This window comes from Phallusia mammillata, chromosome 8 (assembly GCF_965637545.1).
Source record: "Phallusia mammillata chromosome 8, kaPhaMamm4.hap1.1, whole genome shotgun sequence".
Classification (NCBI taxonomy): domain Eukaryota; kingdom Metazoa; phylum Chordata; class Ascidiacea; order Phlebobranchia; family Ascidiidae; genus Phallusia; species Phallusia mammillata.
Genome location: NC_137259.1, coordinates 5,398,130 through 5,418,627, shown reverse-complemented (window position 1 = coordinate 5,418,627; position 20,498 = coordinate 5,398,130). Strand labels below are relative to the sequence as shown.

Below are 20,498 nucleotides of genomic sequence, written 5' to 3'. Positions count from 1 at the left end.
GACAGGTTTGGCTGTGGATTGTATTGTCGATATGCCTTCCATTAATTAAACATATAACAGTGATGAGATTTCTGTAAAAACTATCATAACTTATCTGTTTAATGTTTATGTTAATAGTAGAAATGCTACAAAAGTTTAGAAAATGGAGTATTTATAACCTTATATTCCTTAAAAAACAAGTGCTTTGGTACAGAAATCAACCAGCTATCATAAGATAACAAAATAAAAAGAAAACTATAAAAGAGGCAAAAATTGTAACTAAACTTTTACTTACTTGGAATGTCAGAAAAAAACAGCCATCTAAACAATTGCCAATAAAATACAGGGCAAATAATAGGTTTCAAATTTCACAACTTAACCTTTTGGCATATAACGTAAATTTTAACATCAAAACAACATATGCAAGTTTTGTTGTTGCACAACATAACACATTTATTACTTAAATGTGTAATTTAAGTTATAAAGTAATAAATTTATTACTTAAATGTGTAAAAGAGAGCATTGTTGTCAGTGGCATAAGCATAGAGCCTGTGTCAACCATTGCTTACTATTATATAAGAAAGTCAGTGATATATTTGCCCAAATCCACATACTTTGCTCTACTTACATTTCTTTTTTCTATAAAGGTTTATCACTATCTTCAGTTTTTATTTGAAAAAACGTAATTGGTTTATACCTGCAGCTGCAAGGTATTTGTGCCAATCCTATGCATGTGCATGTTGGTCATCATAACAAACGGCTTTCATCAAAGCAATAAAACCAAACTAAGTAATAATTCATGTTTTATAGCAACATATTTTTTGAAAAACTGGTGTTAAAAAACTCCCTATCGAACGTTTTTCATTTAAAATACTTGTATTGGGTTAAAAACAGTTTGCCGCGCAAAACTTCCTACGATGACAAAGCGTTCTTTGTTTGTGGCCGTTTAATCCAATGAGCAAAACATATTTGCCGTTTTCAAGAAAGCGACAGATGCTAGTTTTGCAATCCTTCAACAAATGTGGAAATGTAAGCAAAAAAATTACTGCACGCAAATATTTGAAGAATAGTGATTCATACTTTAGGCTCACGTTGTGTTGAACGGCAACTTTTCGCTCACGTTGTGGTGAACAGCAACAAGTCCAAGTGGAGAGTAAACAACGTCCATTATACACGACAAGCTGAAATGTGCACTCGTTCGCGTTCAGAACATTCAAATCAAAACAAGAAAATAAAAATATGTGGATGGCGTTGGTCCCATAAGCATGAAGACTCCACTAAGTCACTAACCCCTGCCATAAATGTTTTTAGGTCATTAGGAGAAGCATTATGGAAGGGCCGAAGAGGGTACACCTTATGTGCATTCAGCTTTCGTGTACACGTGAAGAACCAAAGCAAAAATGTAGGGCGCCACAGGAACTGGTTAGTCACACACGACGGTTTTTGTATAGGCTCAGTCTACATTCTAAAGGCCGAATGGCTAAGCCTAGCTTAAACTTTGGTGAAAATAGAACCACGAAACAAAAATTTGTTAGACTGGTCTGAAAAACAACAACACATAGCATTAGCAAGCAAGTGGTGTAATCACTGAACATAGATAACACTTTTAAAGACCTTCCTAAAATGCAATGTTTTGGAAATCAACATCTGTAGGCTACGCAATTGTTACTTATTTGGTTCGAACTAGAGGCTTTTTATAAACAACTAAAAATTAAAAGGCAACAAGGTGTTCAGGTTAAATAGGTAGGAATTTTGATACTTCTGTGTGGTACTAGAGCAGTTTGAGAAAATGATTTTAAGCCGGCTATTTTTCTTAACATCAAATTGGCGCATCACCCGACCTAAAACAGCAGGCGTCTTAAAAAAGTTTCGAAATAATTTCAAAGTTAAGATCCTCATAAATGCAATACAAACAACTGTCAAAAATTACCAAACGACCGAGAACCATCGTCAACGAATAAAAACAGGACACACCATCCCAGAGATTCAAAACGATAACGAGTCAGGAACCACTGGTGACGCAAGTAACAATTCATAAGCACTCGTTGCAATTCAACAAGTAGACAATGGTCGGTATCTAGGTTTGCTGTTACTAAACCAATTACGCCACCAAGCGAATAAAATAAAAACAAGGCAAGAACATACCGATCATAAAGAAGACAAAATATATAACGATAATAAAGCGAATGTGACTGGTTTAGTTGCATTTGTATGGCATCTGATTTTTCTTTAGCCACCATAACGCTGCAAAGTGTTTTCGTGATTAGGAATGGCTGTCTCGGCTACGAAACTTATTTCCAACATTAACTTAAATGAAGAGAAATATGCAACACATATAATCATATTCAACAGGTAAGGTTTTTGTCTTGTGCTTGTCAGTTTTAATCCCAAATCAGGTACAATAAATCTAATAGCGGTATATATATACTTTGATGTAGACCTCCCTGTTTACTTGCATTAAACAGAATCTTGAAAAGACGAACGGCTTCCGACAAACACGACACTCTCGTCCGTTTGGAAACAAGTTTCTTTCGCATATTGTTGTCGAGTCTCCTTTCTGTTTTGATGGAACATGCCTAGAAGGAGAACCAAGGCCACAAAAAACGCACCCACAAGCAAACACATAATTACAAATGAAGCGTATTGCAAATGTTCTAAGTTTGGTGACTTGTTTTTCAGCACCGTCTGCAATGTAGGTTCAACTCCAAATATGGAGTTAGTTGTTTGCATTTTAGTGGTTCTTGCTGGAGTCGCGTGAATTTTCGTTCCAACAGATGGATGCTTGGCGAAACAAGGGTCCCACTTGAAGTGAAGAAGACTGTGGCATGTGTTATTATAATATTGGTTAATTGTTGGTGCCGAAATATTGCTGAGCATTTGACCTTTGAAGGCAGCTGGTCCACTGCATTCGATGTCCAGCTTTCGGACCCAAAAGTCCACGTCTTTAAGTTCAACACTGAGAAAGTGCTGAAATGTACAGTAAATATAATAGGAGTTTGCTGCAAGCAAAGGAGTTTATTCAAAACTCACAGCCAAAGCTGCAAAACCCTTTACAAGAAACGCTTATGTGTATTATGATCTCCAAACCCATTATAGGAACTGCGTAAAATATCAAAGTTGTTTTACCTGATAAGGTAACACATTGCAGTCACACATCCACTTATTGTTTGCAGTTATGGATTCAACGTCCTGTATAAATTTCCGTTGATTGCTGCGCGGCAAGTTTCTGTACCAGTTCGGTTTTGGTATCTGTATTTGATTGTCATTCAGCAAAATGGTCGATATCTCCCTAAAATGTTTAAGAAAGAGCTTAACATTGGTGTTTGTTTAAACAAGGTTATGGGTTCTAAACATGTCTCGATCACTTGTCTTTTTCTAAGGAAAACCATAACGGGATTGGTCTAATCCAGTGGATACCGATAGATTAAATTGAACTTAAGCAAAGACAAAATAATCAATTTGGGAAATTTTAGACCCTTAGACAAAATAATCAATTTGGGAAAAACAAAGTACCTTGTCGGACATGAAGTGAGCAAAACGAATTCATCAGGCGTTTCCCGCCCAACGAGGATAAACGTAATACATACAAACAAACAAACAACAAATGAACTCGTCATAAACAACACTTAAGTATCGCCTGCTTGGGTTGGGTGTCTATAACTGAAAGCGACAGGTGAAAAGGTTATTTGTTTTTATGACATAGACGATTCTCCTACACATTTTGATTGCAGTGTAAATAGATTTGTTACGAGTTACGAGGAAATGTAAGTTTGTCTTGGTCTGGTGTAATATTTATGCCTCCATTACTTGCACGCAACAAATGCTAAATAGCAACCTGAAGTGGGGCATCGGCGCAAGAGATTACTGGTTACATACAAAAAACATACATTTGTTGAACATATTTGTTACCGTAATATTTAACCCCTGTTTATGTGAACATGATTTCGTTACTCGCAACGAACTAAACATAGTAAAAAAGGTTTTAAAGCAGCTATGTTTCACAAACTAGTTATGATATAATCTCTTTGCTCAGGACAAAAGCCATTCTGTTTTGTTCAGACATGTACTGTAGTATCAAACTTACGATTTTTCGAATAGTCTTTCGTCGAAACAGGTAATAGCGTTTTCCCGTAGATCCACGGTCTGTAAGCCAGGGCAGCTGAAAAACGCGTATCTTTCAACTCTGTTTATGGCATTTCCACGCAGATTCAAACTCCTGTTCACATAAAGTGTTTATTAGCTATAGCAGGGGTCGGCAACTTTTTTTATACTGCCGACCGGTTTGAAACTAAAATTTTTTATCACGGACCGGCCTTTGAAAACCACAAATGTTCAGCACTGAAAACTGATTACAGTTTACAACTTTGATTCAATGTGAACCTTGAGCAAGTTTTATGCGGCCCGGTAACGAACCCCTTACGGAACCTGGCCGCGGCCAGGTTGTTGCCGACCATTGAGCTATAGGACAAGGTTAAAACGTACCAGAGGACTTTTCTTTTTTATCTTTCAAACCTTTTCAGGATTTAAACCCTTAAGAGAAAAATAACAAACATATAAATCGTTGTTATTGCTACCTGAGCTGTGGAAGTCCTCTCAAGTTCCACATTGTCAGAGTTTTCAAGCAGTTTTTGCTCAAATCAAGCGATTTCAGAAACAGGAGGTTTTGAAATATCCTTGTTGTTATATGTGAAAGTTTGTTACTGCTAAGGTCCAAAACCCGAAGTCTTGTTAACTCGTTAAACAACTTCTCAGGTAAAACAGAGAGTTCGTTTTGGTTCAAATTCAGCACTTTTAGTCGCTTTAGTCCTGAGAGAGAAACAGTAATGGTTAATTGTAATTAAATTTTGTTGTGGAAAGAATAATTATTAATAAACAAAATTAACAATGGTTTTAGTAAAACATAAGTTAGACACTTTGAGCAACAAAATCAAACCGGTGCAAACAATGCTTTTTGACAAAGTTGTGTAACTAGCAGTTAGCATACCTACCTGCAAAAACCTTGGGTCCAACAACTTCAATCCGGTTGTACGACAACTTTATTGTTTTAAGTTTTTTGCACAAGAAGAATGTGAAGTCTGACAGCGTTTCAATTAAGTTGTTGTTAAAATCCACCAGTTTTAAATCTCCATACTTGTTCAAGTTTTCTGAATAGAATTGAAAATATATTGTAAACTTTGGCAAAATATATGGTCTACTTAAAAAATAGATTTCATACCCGTATTAATTACGGTAATACAGCTTCTATTGATATACAACGTTGTTGCAAATTTTGCGGGACCGAAACTTCGTATCGTTGCTGGATCGGGGATCTCTGACACATTAGAAGCATCGCACCACAGTTGCATGTATTGGGAGAAGAACTTGCACCTAAACAATATATTTTCAATAGGAAAAGCAAAATTTCAAACCACAACGACGAAAATATTCCAACCAGAGTAAAGTTGACTTGCAGTCAAACAGACCAATATCTTCTAAACTTAAAAAAATGATCGTAATAAAATTACAAAGCCTACAATAACCATGCTCTTCAGTATTTTGTGATACAATACTGAAGCTTTTAATACGCTACTGAAAGCAGTCGTTGTTTTTCTGTACGATCACAGTTTTATTTTCTTCCGTAATAAATAATTACCCCGAGTGAACCGCAGGTGCGCAGTCTCCTTGAATGTCGGTTGCATTTGCCAAGGCCTGTCCGCAAGAAAAAGTAAAGAATACCAAACACACGTAATGCACAAACATTTCCCAAGTTGCTTGAATGCAGTCTGATGCTAATTTGCCATTTGTCGGTCACTTATATATGCTGACGTTGTTGCTGGACGCTCAGCATTGTGCCATTGTTTTATTGACGCAAGTTGCATTGATCTGATTTAACTATTGGACGGGCTATATTAAACTGGAATTGAAAAGTTGCCGAGGAGAATGCTTGTATAAGGAAAAGCCCAGTTTGGGTTTCGGTTGTCAAGAAACAAAGCAAATACATTCAACACAGAACGTATATGTCGTAAAACTGTCTGTACACAAATGCGGTAGGCCTACTGTCTTTAGGTTAAAAACTATTAATTTACCACCTACACTTAAGCTCTATCAAACCGAAATTGCTAAGTTGCTAAGGGGAATGCTTTTGTAAAGAAAAGCCCAGTATTGGTTTCAGTGGTAAAGTAAGAATGCAAATGCATAAAGCGCGACATAATGTGATAAAACGTTTGTAACAAAGTAAAGGTAACGGTGCCGCCTTTAGGTTTAAAACTATTAATTTATCTACCACTTACACCAGAGTTCACCAAACTTTTTTCACTGCGGGTCGGATAAGTTTAATAATGATTCGCGAGGGCCGCATAGTTTACATGCCCTACCGCCGTCTTTCCAAACTTAGCCCGCGAGCCGATTTTTAAAGGGGCGCCGGATCCGGCCCGCGGGCCGTAGTTTGGTGACCCCTGACTTACACTCTTAGTTTCACTAAAAATGGTTTCACCAAACTGACACTTCTGGTTCACTGAAAAGAAAAGAAATACAGACAAACTGTTTTTTCCAGACAATCCAGTAAACTTTTCGCAATTTTTGTACAACTTTTTTACCTGGCTCACGTATATAACCTAACAATAAATCTTGAAATATTAGATTAGACTTTGAATATTTTTTAGCCGATTTGTAGAATTGTATTGGTATGTAAAGCCGTCATCAAATCATTTTTCCACGTAAACCCTACGTGCTTCGATACAGCGGTATCTAACCTATTTGGCATTTTCGCTATTAGTGAAACGAATCTCTTTGCATACAAGACAATGACAATTTTCTGAATGATAACAAACTTGAATGAAGTTAGCTGTACTAATAGCGAAGGTCCCAACTGAGGTCCTGTATATAAGCAGTCTCGGTAAGTAAATGTTTGCCTGCAGCGTATAAAAATTTCCCTGACGATTTAACTGCGATCTGATCACGGGATTCGCTTCTTGCCTTTTAAAAGCAAAATTCCTTCTGCTGATCACGTGCTGATTAGGCAGTTTGATCAGCAAAGTTAGAAATACTAAATAGCAACTTTGTCGCTTCACATAGTTTTGTTGCAACTGTTTTAGCACTTCTGTGTCAAATCAAGTTCCATTGAGTATTTGCACCAACTACAAAATTCGTTGCTGTTGTTTAGATTGTTAAAGTAATACCACAGATATTCAAAATCAAATGAAAATAAAATACAGTTTTACCAGAGCCAGAAACGATATGGGCTCTAGTTAAACGATTTAAAGCCGGCAATTATTTTTAGTTTTTGCGTCGTTTCCAACAGCAACAACATAAATAAGTTCTTTGAAAAATACAGCAAAAATAAAAACAAGACAATCAAGTAAAGGCTATAGTCCAGCGGTTCTCAACCAGTTCTCAACCCACTGGTGGGCCATGGAAGCATTTTGATTGGGCCACAGACCAATCAAATAGAAATCATTTTTTTAAGAATTTACTTTTATTTGTGTCACTACACTCAATTTTACAAGAATAATGGCTTGGGGAGGAATTGAGAAGGAATGTAAATTAATTTGAATTATTCTATTTACGGTATAAAGTTACTTTGAGTTTCTGCAACCCTATATGTTTATGATGTAATAAACTACTTTGTGATTACAATAAAGCCAGATAATAGCAGAATATCAATGGTCCAATTATTCGGTTATAACTGAAAGTGCTTGATTAAAGAAGGGAAAGTGCTGTTTTATGATATTTTGCATTAACATATTTTGAACTTAATATCTGTTTGAAATATGTCCTGCAGTTTTTTTTTGTTCTGAACCTACTTTATAGTTGTTTCTTTCTTTCATAAAAATTTACTGGGCCACAGAATTTTTGTGCAATGAAAGTGGGCCACGAAAGAAAAAAGGTTGAGAACCACTGCTATAGTCTGTAGCAGGTGTCAAAAAGAAGTTGAGTGGTGTACGCAAACGAGCAAAACAATTTGCGGTTTCTTGCACACAGTTAAGTTATTACCCTTGTTCTTCTTTGCATTTTTACCCCTCTTGCATAAAATTGTTACAGTTTTTGGAGTTGTAGCATTTATAAAATAAAAACTTAAATAAATGTTATTCTAATAATTTAACTTAATTTATTTTAATAATTAAAACTTCTATGTGATCAGTGGTCACGCTTCTTCCACCACAATATGTCAAGCGTGACGAATTTGATGATGACGATCTTTATTAACAAATTGGAATAATTTTTGTATTGTTGACAAATATTTATATTACTAACTTAAGAACGTTTGCTTGTCAACCTGGAATGAATTGTTAAAACTGTTATTTAAATTGGTAACGCTTGAAAGCTAAAACGCGAGTGGAATTGTTGGAAATCCAACTGGAATCGTCACAAATCAGTAATCACAATGTCCATGCATCGATAGTGAGTGTCTTTTTTAATGTTTGTTGGCTTGATTAATGTGGGTTGCGTTTTTTATGTGCAATTGGACTGTGCAATTCTGCTTCTATTATAGTTTTTACTACAAGTTGTGCATCAAACAGATGCAATTTTTTGCATTTTTGACTTTGATGGTGTCGGGTCAGCTGTCTATACTCTATACTTCATAATAATCAAATAGAAACAAAGCTTTTTGATAAAATTTTGATGTTTAAGAATTGCTCTAAAGTTTATTACACTTAGTGTGTGTGGAAACTATAATGTTTATGTAAAATTGACTGAATGTGTGAGCATATGTCCAAACAATCGCACATATGCTGTAAAACTGTACAAGTTTTAATCACACAACTTAAACACAAGCTTGTTAAATTACTACTGATGTTTGTACATTCACACATTTGAAGGATATTTTGTGTTTAAACTATCATTTATTTCACTTTCTACACAAAAATATAAAATTGATTACATTAATTCACACATGTTTAACATCAAAATGTTAAAGCTACAATTGCAGGTATCTGCTGGCATTTAATTTGTACACAGTTAGCGTTGCATTCACAAATTGAGTATAGAATTTGGCTATTTTTTGTACTTTACCAAACTTTAATTAAGTTTGTATTGTAGTGACAATGCTGGTTTTTCTGGGGAATCATATGATCGAAATGTCTTTGAGGCAAACCTCTCAACAGTCAACAAACTGCAAAGGGATTTCTGGACGGCCAAGCAGGTCCTTCGCAAGAAATTGGGAAAGTCAGATGATCAGTGCATTGTGTCCAGTGATTCTGAGTTGGATGCAAAGCTTGATGTGAGAAAAATTTTTCATTACAAAACAAGTGTAGCAGTTTTCGTGCAAAATACTACGCTTTCGAGTGTGCCACCAATTTTTAAAAAAATAACATAACAGTATGTTTGTGTTTTTTAATTTCAGCTCTTTCGAACAGTTCAAACAACCTGTGCTGACCTGATCAAGGCTGTGGAAAATTATCAAAACTGCATTTGTGGTAAGTTTAAAATTAATTATAAGCAAAAATTATAAGCAATTGAGTTTTTGTATTATCTAAGTCACCATACTCATTTGCAGAATAGTATTCTTGCAATGGATAAGTTAATGGATAAGAGTTGTAGTAGTTGACTATATATTCTTGAATGAAACAAGCCTTGATGATCATGATTTATAGTTCTGTCACGAGATGAAAACTGCATGGGACGATTTTTGAAAGATATGGGGGCACAAGATAAAACTCAAGCTGGCAAGATGATGGCTGCTGTTGGAAAATCACAGTGTTACACTGCACAACAAAGGTTTGTCAACACAAACATATAATAACACATATAATGTTCAAAATACAATTGCCTTGTAAACCAGCACAATGTTTTTGATGCAAATTTACTTCATGACATATTTCATGAAATTGTTCAAGCTGTTATTGTTTTGAAATAAATTAAACATATGTCACAGTTATTAAATAAATGAGTCACAATTGTGTTTTAATGAAACCCTTGCCTTGAATACAAATTTTAGTACTGCTTTCAAATAAGACAAATTATGTCCATTGCTTTTAATATATATTCCTGAATTATATACATAATATTTTAGCTAAAAGTATTTTCTGAAACAGGAGTGATACACCTTAAATATCACTTTTGGCATGTTCTTGTAGTTTTCATAACATATCATATATATTTATGTTCATTTGTACGAAGAACCTGTTGTTAAAAAGACAAGTTGTATTAATGGGCAGACTGTGTTGCTCTAATGGACTGATCTATAGACAGGAAACTGCTGTGCCATGTAAATCAATCATGATTTGTTTGGTAGTTGTAATGTCAGATCATTTTGAATAGGCTTACAAGTTTGTATGGCTGTGACAAAAGTACACCTGGGTTGCTAGGTTTGACACACATCCATTTTAAAACCTAATTATGTGTCCCCTTCCCTGAAGGGGACACATATTGTTTTTGTCTATATTTTTTTTTTCTTTTTTTCTTTTTTCTTTTTTCTTTTTTTCTTTCTAACGCAGATTTGTTTTTTTTTCAAATTTACACACATTACAGATATTGGTCTAAAGATGGTCCATGTGAATTTTGACCCCGTTTGATCCCTCGGTTCACCCACAGCCCCCCAAAACGTGAAATTTTTAGCGCGGATTTGTTCCCACGTTTTGGTCAAGAAAGAATGGTTCAAACTTTTTCAAATTTACACACATAATAGGTATTGGTCTAAAGATGGTCCATGTGAATTTTGACCCCGTTTGATCCCTCGGTTCACCCACAGCACCCCAAAACGTGAAATTTTTAGCGCGGCTATTGTTCCCACGTTTTGATCAAGAAAGAATGGTTCAAACTTTTTCAATTTTACACACATTACAGATATTGGTCTAAAGATGGTCCATGTGAATTTTGACCCCGTATGACCCAGAGATTCACCCACAGGCCCCCGAAACGTAAATGTGTCTAACGCTCGTTTGGTCAAGAAAGACACTGTAGGCAGAAGTACCAAGAGAGTAACTCACTGGTTTACGATAGCGGGAGGGCTCAGCTTGACGTCGGACAGACGTTTTACGAGACATCGTTTCAGTGATTAGAAATCAGCTGTTTTGCACAGCAATGCTATGTCGTTTTAATAAGTTATCACTCACATTTTTAGTTTTGGCGAAGGTTTTACACCTATGACGTGATTTAAGCCTAATAACCGTGCTTCGGTTTTGTATATGTCAAGAAAAACTTTGTTAATAAAAGTTAAGATGAAAAAATTAACTTGACTTTTTTGCCAAATAAATGTTTTTTTAAATGCTCGCTGTCAGGTTGGCCGCCGCATGATCACGGGTTACTTAAGGTCAACTCGTCGGTATTACAAACACAGCTCAGAACTTTCTTCATAACGTAGCGTTTTTTTAACAATCAATTTAGGAGTCAATACTCAAGGCATGTATAAATTAGGCTTAACAGTATTGTTGAACACGAATGACGGCGTGCTATTGAAAACGGTGTCAAAAGGTCAAACAGTCGTTTGGCGTGTGCACCCTGAGAGGTTACTACAGGTCAATGGTACTCGTTTTGCGAAACAAAGTTAAATGAAAAACAATTTGTTATGTATACACTTTTTAATTTAAAGTGTCTGTAACACAACTGTTACAGCTTTCTAAAAAAAATTGCCCGACCTTGGAGGACTATATCTGGGTCAAAGCAAGAGATTAGATTTAAGTCTTTGTTACGTTTTTTTAATGTTTTTGTAATTACATGACAATAATAGTGCAAAAAGAATACGAACATTTTTTTTTATTGTTGGGTTAATGCTTTCTAAAAATTTGTCCTTAAGAATGTAAAAATCACCGCAACATTTGTTTACCGTAAATCCGCACAAACATGCATGTGGGGACCCATTAGTTTTTGTTTACAAAAACAATCATATGTGTAGATCAAATGATGTGTATAGTAAATTGGTAAATATCGTATAGAATATATAAAATGGAAGTATATCAGAAAGCCACTCTTCTAGTTTACTACTGTCTGTGTAAAACTTTTTTTTTAAATGGAAAAATTGATCAAAACTACAAAATCATTGAAATTGTTTGTTGCATTTAGCATTGCAACCCACATGGGCAAAAGTGATAGAAACCTTTTTTTTAAAAACTACATACAATCCCTGACAGATTATAAGATTCATTGTAATCTTTATCCACCAATCAACAAGCTGGGAGATTCTAGTTTAAATGTGACCGGTAAGATGTTAAATGAAAAACAAAAACTGGCTGTATTTGTAGAACATAATTTAGGAAGTCAATGCTTTTGTTAGTGGGTAAATTGCAATCATTTAAAAGCATTGATCAACCACAGTTGATATAACTTCTCTTTTTTCACCATTCAGATTAGCGCTTCGCAATCCATTGGGTCGCTTGCACCATGACATAGAGACTTTTCGTTACCGTGCAGTTGGGGACAGTGTTTTATCTGTCGACCAAATGGAAGCTGCAAGGACAAATTACAGAGCCTCACTAAGATGGATGCAAGATATTTCTTCTAATCTAGATCCTGAGCAGTATAAAAAACTGGAAAAATTCAGAAGGGTATGTTTGATAATTACAGGCGTGTGTCGGATTTGTTTCACTTGTGTTTGTTCTTAGGTGCAAAATGAAGTTCGATTGAATAAGGACAAGTTTGATAAATTAAAGTGGGCTGTTTGCCAGAAGGTAAATTTTTTTTTTAAAGTTTGTTGTGTTGTATTTTTTTGTAACAAAACAGTTAACTTATCTGTGCAAACTAGTGATGCACCGAAGTTTCAGTTGGCAGAAACATTACAAACTAATTGCTGTATGTATTAAATACACTTATTTGCTGCCAAATGTTAGGTTTGGTTTGTCATAATTGAGTTTACTCACATGTCACATCAACAAAATATGGTTCAGTTGAAAACATCCATAGAAACGGGGATTTTAGGTTTTGGTCTGAACTTTTTTAGGAGGGTTCGGTTCATCACTAGTACAAACCACATTATGTGGTTAATTTGTCTTCTATGTTTGTGGTCTGACCTTTTTTCTCCCTGTTTTTGTGACATGAAAATCTGAAAGTGTTTTCCAAACTGTAGTAATGTCATTGTAGTTCTTACATGCGTTGGTCTCTGTATGAATGGTAATGTGCAACCAAACTTGTTGCATTAAGCAGGATGTTCGAGCAAATTCTCAACATGCACTACTCCCTCTTTTCAACACTAATCCAAAAAGTGCAACTATAAGATGAATCAAAAAAGCAAGCCCGAAACTAGCTCATTTGTACTGTAAATTGACTGCTTGCGAATATGCATACATGTAGAAAAAAGGGTCATTTGATGACTTGCCTCAAAACCTAAACTTGATGTCAAATAGGACCCCGATTAGGCAACACAAGCACAACACTGTACGCATTACAAGACTTTAATTGACTTACATGTATTTTTTGCAGGTTGATCTACTTTGTGCATCACGCAGTAACCTTTTTTCCAATGTCCTTGTGCCATACCAGAATGAATTGATTAAGTTTTGGGAGAAAACTGCTCGTACAATGGCAGCAGTTCTGGAAAATATCAAAGACTACCAACACTATGAGTTTAAGCTACTGAAGGTATACATTTCTTAATATGTGTTTTAATGACAAAACAGTCAATCACTAAGTATTATCATAAATCAGTTCAATGTGGGTGTTTTTACACAATGATTTCTAAAAGATTTTTCAAATTTGATCATATTTTTGTCACCAATTTGTTTACCTTTTTAGTGCATGTTGCATAATTTTATTTATTAGTTTAAATATTTACTTAGTTTCCTAGGTACATTTTTAGATACTTAAGCATGTATAATTGCATGATTTTTGTTTTGTTTTGGGGTGGTAATACTGGAGTGTTTCTTAACCTTGAGTCTGCAAGCATAGATGAGTCCTTTAAAAGTTTCCTTAAGTCTAAAAACACCTAGCAACAAACAAATATATTTTACCGCAAGCAGGTTTCAGTTTTCAATTTCTTGATTGGTTTAGTTTAGTTTAGCTGACACTGTACTTCAGAGTAAAAAAAAAATAAGCTTTTATGCTTTGGGGACATTTGGTTATTTCCAGCATTGGTGTACCCAAGTTGTATTTTACAAAAAATTCACATATTCTGATCTTTGATTTAAAATTAGTGCCTAATATACACCAGCAACAAATTCATTTTACGCAAATATCATAAATTTTAGGGATTTAAAAAATCATCTCAATTGTTATTTAAGGCGCCTGTTTAGGTATAGTATGGACTAACAAAACGTAGCTTGGAATATGGCTTCCTATGATAGCAACTTGATCTCCAATCTTTTCCTAGGTGCATGCAAGTGGAACGTTTGATAAATAAATTAAAACAAGTATGCTGTATGTATATGATTATTGAAAACTGTTTGTAGCACAAATAGCATGTAACACATGATTACAAGTGTTCATTACATAATAATCCACACTAAAAACGTTCCATTTTTTTACCAAAGTACCTAATGTCACCTGCCAGGGTTTGAAAACCACTGATTTAAATGTAGTTTAACAATTTTTTACTCCTTTTCAAAAGTAGTATGCATGTTTGCCACAATCCCACCCCACTTCATTCTTACATTTGTTGTTTGATTTGTTTTTCTGCTTGGAATTTCTTCTGCGTTGTCTAATGGAAGGGATTGAATCCTATTCAGGACCTCGACCAATGCAAGAAGTCTGATGACGAAAAACAGTCTGCTAGCGAAAACGAAAACAATACCGAAGAAAATACTGATCAGTAAGTGAAGTGTTTATCTACAAATCACATGTAAAAATTGAAAATTCCTCCCCTCAAGTTTAAAAATTCCTCTCTTAGGAAAGAATTTCCCTCTAGTTGGGAACCACTGCTATAAGCAGGGTTGCCATCGACATAAACCTCAAAATAAGGGCAACTGCAAAATTTGATTTTTATACCAAACGAAACAAACGTTTTTGAACAAATCTTTGCATTTATACGAACCATGTCATATCACATGCAAAATATTTGGCCGGAAAAAAATTGTTCCAGCAACACTATGTTTGCTAAAAATACTTCGTACATCTCACAACAGCTCAGGTATAGGTTTACTTTTACGTGTAGCAGGGATTTAACATTAATTGTTGCAAATAAGACAAAATAAGGACGTAAGTCAAAAAGAAGAAATAAGGACAATACATTTTTGTAAAACATTACCCTTCAAAATAAGGACAAATCCTAGAAATAGGGTGGTATGGCAACCCTGGCTATAAGCCTTTTAATTTGCGGGCTCTACACATCTGCCTCTATTTTCTGCATTGAATGTCTTGGTGCAGTAAACTGTACAATGCATACTGTAAAAAATGTTTTTCTAATTATGCAGGTTGATAAGCCTAAGTGATCAGGAAATAGGGGATAATGGTGGAGACAAAATCGAAGGCCCCATGAACAGTTTAAATATTCACAATGGGAATGGTGATAAAGGTAGGAAAACATTCAATTTTTATGTTCACAAAAACTGTGCTTGTACAGAAATTGTACTTAACCATTGTACACTTGTTACGGACGATTGCAGGATAATATATATGTAGTAAACTGAAGCTTTCGGAACACTTAAATCAGTCTTTAAGCAATGTGAACATATAAAAATCATCTTCACCATGGAATAGCATCCTACATCCTAAACAAGAAATAAAACATAAGTTTATCAGGATATAAAAAAATAAAATGAATAACATAGCAACCACAACATTTTTAGGTACTGAAAACATGTTTTTTGTGTGTTATAGACTTTAACATTGGTGTTAGCAATAACCTTGTTTTGATTATTAAAGTTATCATACAAGCATGCATGCTTTTCAATCATAAAATCAAGGTCAAAATGAAGTTATACTGTCATGACTCACATTTGCATGATGTGTAATTCCATCATGTCTTCGAATGCACATTTCATTCTTAGATTCATTGTTAAATTTTTATGACGAGGAAAATTGCCCAAACGGTTTGTCAGACATGCACGGTGATGTATATCATGACATTCGCATGCTTGACGAATGTAACACAGTAGATGAACCACTAATTGGGGTTGGGGGTAAGGCATTGCCTGCTGAAGCGCTAAAATGCTATTTTGTTCTTATTTTTGAAGAAATTCATTTTGCATATATTGAGTTTTATTCAAAAACTATGCTTTTTGGGTCAATTTTTGTTTCTTTTTTTGTACCAATTAAATTTTCCAAGCAAGATTTATTTTTGTTACTTTAGTTAGCCAGCTAAATTACGTAGAACAATTTTTTTATTATTATTTTTTGTGGCACACAAAATTATATTGTGTGCCAAGTTGTTGGTACTGTTTATTTTAATACAGCTGTTACAACATTAAAAAAATAGTTGAAACTTAAAATTGTCAAAAATGTATGCATGTTGCACAGCAATTACAAGAATAAGTTTTGTTTCTGGTATATATGTCCATATGTGTTGTTTGAGAAACACTGTCAATGGTTTGCATGAACTTTGACATGCTTTTGATTTTATATGAACTCAAACATGCTTTCATGCTGATTTAAATGTTACATTATGTGATAAAATTTTCTACTGGTACCAGTCTTCCAGGTTAAACCTATTTTGTGAAATTGTTTTACCAGCATATTTAATTTTGTAATATTCACAGAAAATCAAACTGAGGCAAAACAAGAAGACAATGATAACTTGTTGCTTGGCAACCTGGAAACCACAGATTTCGAGCAGCCAAGTAAGGAAGATCTTGACTTTCTCAATGACATCCTAGGAGAGGAAGAAAAGACAGGTAAGGAAACTTTAAATCTTTGACTTACATGGCACAAGTTACATCAGGGATCGGCAACCTTTTAGGTGACGTGTGCCAATTTACTTGTGCTAATGACCTTGCATGCCAACATTTTTCTGAATAATAGTGGTCCGTGCCACCAGCTATCAATAATAAGGAGAAAGTAGAGTGTATGGTGCATGTAAGGCTAAGTTTTAAGACAAATGGCATGATAAAAACTATACCAAGTAACATCTTAAATTGTTACTTTAATATAAACATGCAAATCGGTTGGCGTGCCATGAAAACCATTTTGCATGCCAATCGTGGCATGCGTGTCAGTGGTTGCCGACCCCTGAACTACATGATTATAAATGTGCTTTGGTAGTCTGACAGAGGGGAACTTTTTGATTTGAAGGACTTTTCATTTATGTACAGAATCAGGTGGTGATTTGGAATCGCAATGGTTGTCTGTCTTTGGTGACTTCACCCAAGCCCCCGTGCCCCAGCCAGCTGGAGAAGTACCCCAAAAGGTCCCTGACTCCAGTGGACTTATGCAGGCACCAAACTCAAATCCTCCTCAAACATCTGGATATCTCCCATCCCAATTAATGGATATGATGACCACTGGGGCTCCAATGACTGGTATGTTACTTACAATTTAACCTAGGTTAAATGAGGCCACTGGCACAATATTTTGCAGGGATGGGTCGAGCCGAGCCAGAACCCAAGTACTATGTCCTGAGTATCGCTGTTTTTAAACTCGGCCGAACAGTTGCACAAACTGACCAGAGCATTAAATGTTCACAACTTGTCTCTGACTCGATTATTTGGTTTCTGATTTATTTTCGTCGATATTTTTGAAACATCAAAGTGATTTCTTGAATTTAAAGTAAGGATGGAATGCGAGACTGCAAAGTTGTTTTATGTACCTAATGAGGCTGGGGACCCTGCTTTACATAGTTGTTTGGTTTGGTTGCTGTACAGACATCAAACATTATGGATAGACCTTGAATTTTTTGTTATATGCTGTAAAATATTCTAACCTCTGATTTTTGTGATTTTGAATGGTTTGCCTTTTTTAGCCAATCACCCTCCCCAGATGGGCCAAATGCCACTAAACATGCCTCAAATGCAACAACAACAAAAAATGGTTCCATCCGGTTACCCCCAGCAACAAATGGCACCCCCAATGATGGGTCAGATGCAGCCCCCATCTTATCAATCCATGTTTGGTAACACCCCTATGATGGGTAACTACCAGCAACAACAGCAACAGGGTCAACCTAACATGGGCCAAGGGGCTGCCCCCAAACCCCAGGCCAAGAAAGGTGGGGCTCTTAGATGTTAAGTACAGAACTGTTAACAAAAAAACTGTTTTTTCAATCAACTTTTTTCCAAAATAATAATTTTGAGTCTAATGTTAACAGCCCTTTTATTAGTCTGTTTCTAAGTATAGTAATATAAAGATTTTTGCATTTAGATCAAAAAGGTAACATGTCTGCTTGGTTTAACCTCTTTGCTGAGCTTGACCCTCTGCAAAATCCGGATGCCCTCGGACAGAAAAAAGATGAAACTAATGACAAGCAAAAGCCGGAGGGTGGGGCATGTTAACAAGACACCTTACAGTGAGTCTACAATCTTCAATGTTACTGGTTGATGACCAAGCTCTCAGCTTTAAGAAGAGAGCAGTGGGATAGATTAGCCCAAAGTGCTGTGGTTTGCCTTTTTCTCTTATGCTCTTCTGTTTGTCTTATTACCTTTAATGAATAGACCAGTTGAATTCTGGACTTTGCACCTTTATAACTGTAGCATTTGGCATGGATTGTTGGTTCTCAAACTATTTTTATACCATCCCACTAAACTGAATTGAAAATGCCCCCACTAAAGACACAATTTGGAAAAATACCATTTACGGTCAAAATTAGAAATATTTATGGACTAAGTGTCTGTCTAAGGCTGCTAAAAAATACTTTTTGGCAGATTTGTGCAAAAATACTCGTGTTGATGAGTCGGTACTTGATGTTAGCTTTTGTTCTGTTTTAAACCTAGAATTGTCTGTGACTGAAGCATTTTCCATGAAAAGCTTTATATTTCAATGTTGTGTCTACATTGGCTGATTGTAAATATGAAGCTAAAATGTTTATATCTTGGGAAGTGCAAATGTTTTTTTCTGTTCTGTCGTAGTGTTTTGTGTTTTTTAAGGTAATTTTGTAGCAATGTTAGTTAATACTAAATCATGTCTGTAAATCTAAGGGATAGGTTGTGGTTCGTTTGCAGTTATTCTTTTAGTAAAGCTACTTTGTTTCTTAGTAGACTCTATGTATGAAGCTCAAGTACGCGTTTAGGACTAAATTTTTGAATTTTGCTTACAATGATTTTCTTTCAAAGAGTTTGGTACAACATGCAGTAAAACAATTTAAGCAGTCCACATTCTTAAAGATTGTTTAATATGTTCCTTACTTTTTTCAGTTTGGTTGTACTGTTTGAAAGTGTTGTTGTTTTGAATATTATTAATATCATTAAATTAAAACGGTAATGGTTTTACTTTGCAAATGTGCCATAAAATATTAAATTTATTGCAAACCTGGTTTAAACACTGATTGACATTATGTGCCAAAACAATTTAAAATGCCACAATCCCAAACAATAGCAATATTAGTTTGTTTATGTAATTAAGTATGTAAGTTTTAAAGTCAACCATTCATAGTGAAACTCATATTAATGTTGGTGTCTTTTTTGTAGCTTGTTTGTACATCTGTTTCCCATCCTCTTAATGCACAACCACAATTCATTTCCACAATCAATAACAAAAAAATAAAACATTTGTTTATTTGCACTCTGTGTTTCTAACTAGGCTCTCTTTAATGTGTCTGCAGTTCTTTTGTTACAGTACACACGTTTTTGTCCAAAAACTTATCACATAGACCTAATAAAAAGTCTGGATGAAAATTCACTTATTTTTCTGCCCAAATTATTTACTATTTCTTTATGCAGTGGTGTTTTTACAACAGTTATATTGTGTTTTTTATGTGCAATAGCTACAATCTGGTTTACTTTTCCACCAACTGACAAGTGTACATCTGTACTACTTCGTTTTCACTTAACTCTTATACCCGTTAAGCACACAAGCTCGTAATATGCCTGACGAGTTGAAACCAAATTTGCAGTATCTTTTATTATGTAGTGTATAGGTATAGGAATTTTTCTGTTTGTGGTGGTCGTCCGAATAGTGTACTGCAATGCGCTTTCAAATCATTCGGTTTTTCTACATTAGTGTTATTGGGGAAAATTTCGTTTTAGTCACAACCAGACAAGTTGGCGACGGTTTTGAGTTTGTCCACTATTTTCTAATCCTGTTTCCTGTTGGAATTAGGAATTTTGGGTTATTCGTCTTGTGTTATTTGTTTTGTGCTGTCTTTGTTAAGCGTAATAAACGTCATTATGTAGTAATAAACGTATCTACTGAACAACTGTTCTTCTTTTTTGGCTGACTAAAGACTAGTGTCGTGGTTTTCCCGCCCAATTGGGCTGGTTCTGGCGTCGAGTTGCGGGTAATATCACTGGTTGCGTTTTTTGGACGGGTTGTCAAAAGGGCAACTTTTGTGTACATGCACGCGTCTTTTCGAGCAGTGAACAACGTAAAAATTGTTTTTTTTCTCACTTCCCAGTGGCGGTTTATAGGCTACTTTTATTTTCACGTAGGCCTTAAAATCTCATTAGAAAGAACATTAAAGTTAATGGCAGTTCATAACATGACTTGACCGGATATTGGGCAGACTATTTCACATGGCAAAGCTGAAATAAACTCATCATGGTCACCACATACTTGAAATCAATATACTTTCGGTAAAAAGACGCGTC

The 20,498-nt window shown here is 35.2% G+C and overlaps 2 protein-coding genes across 3 annotated transcripts; one reads left to right on the top strand and one right to left on the bottom strand.

Annotated features, from left to right (window-relative positions):
* Positions 1–1,543: 1,543 nt before the first annotated feature.
* LOC145204812 (uncharacterized) lies at positions 1,544–6,985 on the bottom strand. The gene is made up of 7 exons (XM_080077403.1): positions 5,612–6,985; positions 5,195–5,346; positions 4,968–5,123; positions 4,554–4,785; positions 4,064–4,195; positions 3,106–3,268; positions 1,544–2,946 (listed from the first exon to the last, which is right to left on the bottom strand). The coding sequence occupies exons 1-7, from the start codon at positions 5,716–5,718 to the stop codon at positions 2,437–2,439; spliced, it is 1,452 nt and encodes a 483-aa protein (XP_079933529.1). The 5' UTR covers positions 5,719–6,985; the 3' UTR covers positions 1,544–2,436.
* A 1,144-nt stretch (positions 6,986–8,129) lies between these two features.
* LOC145204506 (islet cell autoantigen 1-like) lies at positions 8,130–20,107 on the top strand. 2 transcript variants are annotated; one of them, XM_080077097.1, is made up of 13 exons: positions 8,130–8,358; positions 8,998–9,178; positions 9,302–9,374; positions 9,552–9,675; positions 12,242–12,440; positions 12,498–12,563; positions 13,312–13,470; positions 14,535–14,635; positions 15,237–15,337; positions 16,521–16,655; positions 17,073–17,279; positions 17,720–17,965; positions 18,118–20,107. In XM_080077097.1, exons 1-13 carry the CDS (start codon positions 8,342–8,344, stop codon positions 18,246–18,248), a joined length of 1,740 nt encoding a protein of 579 aa, XP_079933223.1. In that variant the 5' UTR covers positions 8,130–8,341; the 3' UTR covers positions 18,249–20,107. The 2 variants fall into 2 exon arrangements, with proteins under 2 accessions (XP_079933223.1, XP_079933224.1); XM_080077098.1 differs by having other exon boundaries at positions 8,150–8,358; positions 14,553–14,635.
* Positions 20,108–20,498: the final 391 nt, after the last annotated feature.